Source organism: Apium graveolens, chromosome 6 (genome assembly GCF_009905375.1).
Source record: "Apium graveolens cultivar Ventura chromosome 6, ASM990537v1, whole genome shotgun sequence".
NCBI lineage: Eukaryota > Viridiplantae > Streptophyta > Magnoliopsida > Apiales > Apiaceae > Apium > Apium graveolens.
Window position 1 is genome coordinate 123,885,414 of NC_133652.1, and position 4,968 is coordinate 123,890,381.

The 4,968-nt window shown below is 36.3% G+C and overlaps 1 protein-coding gene across 4 annotated transcripts; it reads left to right on the top strand.

Annotated features, from left to right (window-relative positions):
• Nucleotides 1-277: 277 nt before the first annotated feature.
• LOC141667025 (uncharacterized) lies at nucleotides 278-4,291 on the top strand. Of its 4 annotated transcripts, none has more exons than XM_074473318.1 (3): nucleotides 278-519; nucleotides 1,498-3,405; nucleotides 3,587-4,291. In XM_074473318.1, exons 2-3 carry the CDS (start codon nucleotides 1,525-1,527, stop codon nucleotides 3,881-3,883), a joined length of 2,178 nt encoding a protein of 725 aa, XP_074329419.1. In that variant the 5' UTR covers nucleotides 278-519; nucleotides 1,498-1,524; the 3' UTR covers nucleotides 3,884-4,291. The 4 variants fall into 4 exon arrangements, with proteins under 4 accessions (XP_074329419.1, XP_074329418.1, XP_074329420.1 ...); XM_074473317.1 differs by lacking the exon at nucleotides 278-519 and adding an exon at nucleotides 541-808; XM_074473319.1 differs by lacking the exon at nucleotides 278-519 and adding an exon at nucleotides 542-751.
• The last annotated feature ends 677 nt before the right edge of the window (nucleotides 4,292-4,968 follow it).

Here is a 4,968-nt window from a genome sequence, read left to right on the forward strand (position 1 = left end):
CTGGGTTATTTGGATGCATTATAATATATAGTAACTAAACTGTGGTCCCTATTATACTGTAGTATAATACAATATGATAGTACTAATTTGTGTCAGAGGCTGTCTCTTTCAATCGAAAATCCAGATGTTTCCTTATTGCTTTAATCATTGAAATCCCAAAACACCCCTCACTTCAACTTAACCAGCCACAACTTTGAGGGGTACAAATGTAGTTTCATTATAATCCTACACTTTCTTTGCATGATATTTTAAATTTTTCTTGCTTTTAGAGGAGTAGATAGTAGTAGTAGTAGCTTAAAAGGTAAAGTTAGAAAACTTGGAATAGAAAGTGAAGGCAATATAGCATGGTAGGTTATGATGACTTAAGGATGATGATTCTTTTTGCTGTTGTTTAGCAAAAAGATGCAATTTTTTTAAGTGGGCATGACCAGAAACCTGGCATCTGTTTGTCTCCTCAATCATCTTGCTCATGTGAGAGAGAAATAAGAGAAGAAGAAAGAGACTTGACAGTGATCAAAGGTTAGCTACAACCTACAAACTTGCTTTTTGTTGCTGCTGTATTATTGTTGGTTTGGTTGGTTATGGTTTCTTGTTTGTTTCTGCTTTTGATTATCATTTGCTAATATTGATATTTCTAAGTTTATAATTCAATGGTTGTTTATCTTGTAGAATACGTTTATGCAAAATGAGTATTTGCAGAACACTTTCTTTGCTTTTTCTTTGAGCTTACTTCTCTGAGATCCAGAGTGGGGTATGGCCTGACCACTTTCTTTGCTTTAATTAGCTTGGAATGCAAGTGTATTTACAGGTTTTTGATGATTGCGTTTTTATTATATTATCTCTCTTCAGATTCAAGTATGAAAATTTGCTTATTCTTTATGGTTGAGTTTGGTGGCTTCAAGATTTTGTTTTGTGTTTCTAGATTGTTATATTGCATAGGGTCAATCTGCATTTTATTAGCAATGTTTTCTTACTGATTATAAGATCCTGGAACTGTTGAATGATTTTGTAATCTGATAAAGTTTTCTCTTCTCTGATTTGAGCAAATGGGTAAGGTTTTTTTTTTTTGAATTTCTGAATCTATGGTTCCATTTTTGTCAGTTAATGCACAATTCTTAAAGATCAAATTTAAATGCATTCTGAAAAACTGGTTTCTTTCAATCTTACATTTTTAAATGGCTAACTAGTATATTTGAGTAGATTGCAGCTGATTGAGGCATTTACCTGAATGTTTGTCTGCTTTACTATAAATGAACCATTAGATTGTTTTGTTTGCTTGGTTTTGTTTTAGATAAGTTTATGTAATGCTTTGAATTTATTTCGATTCAGTTGGTTGTGAATTGAACTAATGATTCTTGACTAATGTAATTATATAGTTTTGAAGAGCTTGATATCATTTTTTCTCTTATCAGTTCTCTTTTTTTTTTCTCTTTGAAACTGAATTTGTAAAATCAGAAGGTAGTTAACATATTCTCCCTGTCACCTTCTTTGTTGTAGATTTGCTTTCTAGAATTTGGTTTGGTAATGGACTTGGAATTTGAGAAGTTCTGTGTAATTGACGGAAGTCCTAATACTGTTCTTCCTTGTCCGCGGCAATTCTCCAGAGATGAAAGGAAGAAGACCAACAGTATACCTTATGATACGTTGAGCCCAAAACAAGGATTTTCGGATATTAGGTTTAGGCGCTATCGTAGTGCATCCTGTAAAAGATCTCAATCTAGGAATATTGTCCTGGAAGGTAATAAAGTTCTGAAAAGAGGTTCTGTCTATCAAAATTCGCAAGAAGTAACAATGAGGGATTTAGGTGATGCTGGGGACAGGAGAAAAATTGAATTTCCACAGAGCAGTGTCCATGCCTTATCATTGGGGGTTTTAGAATCACTGTGTGAATCAGATGAAGATAAGTCATCACTAGAGCATAGAACATCAGCGATGTCTCTTAATTCGGAATCAAGTACATCATTTAGCAAGCCATGTAGCTCCAAGGAGTTTTCCAGTAGCTCCTGCAGACCTATTTCAAAAAGAGAGGTATCATTAAATAGCTTTTTAAAGATTTCCTTGGAATCTGAGGACCGAAAAAATCAGTCAGCTGGATACGTAGAGAGAAAAGATGTTGAGGCATCCATGTGCAGTCATGATTTAACTTTTGGTCTTCCAAGAGATGATAGTGGACTTGAAAAGAGAGTAGATGCTGGTTTTGTCACGCAAAATTCATCAACTGTTAAACGAGTTCTTCCCTGTACGCCTCTTCAATCGCAAAGCAACTGCTCCGCACCAAGTACTCTAACTTCCCGCTTCAGCCCCACAAGAAAGACATTTGAGCCGTTCCCCAAGTCCCAGTCACAGAGAAGTCATTTGGGATCTGTTAATGAGCGGACTCTAATTAAAAAAGCTAGCATCAGCAGAAACAAGAGATCACAAAGATCACTCCTGCCTGATTTTACAAAAACATTAGAGAATACAAGTGATTCTCAAATTCTCAAGGAGTGCAATAAGCCTCCAGCTTCTTGTTCACCAGCTCATTTACGTGGTCATCTCAAGTTGAGAAATAAACATGGGATGCCATTTTTTGAGTTCTCCGTGAAGAGTCCAGAAGACAAAATTATAGCCAAGACATGGAAAGTTGGAAATGCTTTAAATTGGTTATACACCTTCCACACCAGTCAAAACAATAGTAGAGCTACTAAATCTAGTGGTTGGGGAATAAAAGAGAGCATTAAAGAATCCTCTATGGTGGGACAGATGCAAGTATCTTGTTTATTGCGTTCGGATCTCAAAGATGCTGGAGCATTGGAAAACTTAATGGTGACGGAATTTGTGTTATATGATATTAGGCAGGCAATAAAAGATGTAACTGCTCAAAAGGACTCGTTCTCTTCACGTAAAGTTGCTAAACCTCTCACAAGTTTAAAAGCAAACTTATCTGGGGGAACATGCAATTTGCATGAGACTTCTGATCTGATGAAAAATAATGATCAACCAAAATATGTCTCTGATGGTGGTCACTGTCAGTGGGAACCAGCATATTTGCATCCAAACCATGAAATTGCGGCAATTGTTATACAAGTTCCGTTAGAGAAGAGAGAAAGCTTAAAGGAAAAAAGAAGGAATCAGAAGAGTAACCAATCATATATCAACTTGCGTGATCTTCAAGGAATGGACCAGAGAACAGACTGCTTAACCCCGGCTAAGGTAAATGTTGTAACATCTTCCGGAAATCATGGTTTGCCAACTGAGGATTGTCCTGGCCCTTCAGGACTACTAGATAGATGGAAATTTGGCGGAGGCTGTGACTGTGGAGGCTGGGATATGGGTTGCCCCCTTGTTGCATTTGACAATTCCAACCGATGTTCTGACGACCATTGTACCATAAACAACCAGCAGCCTTGGAAACTTTATATACAGGTAAGCTTCTCAACTGTTCACTAATAAGAGTGACATGCTTCCCAAAATAGTAGTCTATTACATTTGTGGTCTTGTAAGTTCACCCGTAAGGCTTCTTGTACAAGTCTATAAACTTGCATACGTCACCTCTACCTCCTTCAGCATGTGACCTCTTCTGATATTCATTCACTACTCTTAACAGGGAGGAAAAGAGAAATCACCGGCATTAAGAATGACAGTAACCAATGAGGGAGAGTATGAAGTTGATTTTCATGCACAATTAAGTACATTGCAGGCATTTGCCATATGTGTTTCTATAGTGCACAGTACAGAGGCTACTGATGCAGTTGGACAGTCCAGAGATGACTTACTACAATGTGATTCTCTGCTTTTAGATGAAGATGTGAAATATATATTTGAAACTGTTGAAGAGGAGAAAAAGAAAGCACCAACGTCTTTTGTTCTCAATCCACCTTTTTCTCCAATTGCTCGAGTATAGTCTGAACATATACTCGTGGCAATGAAGCAATGGAGTCAGAGGACCTCATGCTAAGTTCAGATTGTTTCTACCAAATATACAGTGATTGATTCGTGCAAGTCTCACAGTCTGTATGGAAGCAGCCCGGGTTCATGCTTACCCTTAAAAGTATTGCAGAAAAGTTTGGATAGCCATTATCCATTTCTTGCAGGTGGCTAACTTTTCTTGCTAAATTCCAACTTGTCTTATAGTTTATATCCGTAGAAATTTATAGAAGACACCATACTTTGCATATAAACATTAGCTAAAGAGATGTAATCATGTAATTATATATATTTAGTTAGCAGTGAAACAAATGAAGTCGACTGCAGTTAGGAAGAGATAAAAGATTATTAATTCATTGTTCTCACGAGATGATTTGAGTTTGAAGTGAAAAGAATGTGCGCTTGATTTATCTTGCTTTTGTTGTCCCTTCAAACAATTTGCTAGTTTGTGTTAGTTCCAGTATACAGTTTTGTGTAAATGAGTACTTTTAACTTGAATGCATACTCCTTAATCAATTACAAACAACAATACCCAAATCACATCATGAAGTTTTCCTCTTTGTACTTCCATATACATTAATCTTGACAAGTCCAAGGGAGGCGCTCCTATTTACTATGTTAGTATCAGAAGCATTCAAAACTCTAAGATCTATAACATACTTAAGACACCAATTAACCAGAGCAGTAGATGCATACTCTTCTTGGACAAAACTATTCCTCATATACCAAGCTTGCCAACTCATGACAGAAAATTTCACACTTTTCTTGACTCAAAAATTGTTTGATCCTGATTAGGAAACTACTCACATTTGATTGGATGATTCCTTAAATTATCTGCTAATAAATTACCATCACCCACCTCCTTCTATAACCCTTCATTATGCCCTCTTTCCCAAAACATAAGACTTCTCCAAATTAAAGAATCTCAAAAAAATTTTTGACAAATAGAGCTTGATTGAAAAGTTCTAAAATTTCTAGAACCCAAGGCCACTCTCACCTTAAGCATACACAAATATTCCCATTGCACCAATGGTTTTTTTTCCTATTATATCCCCATAAAAA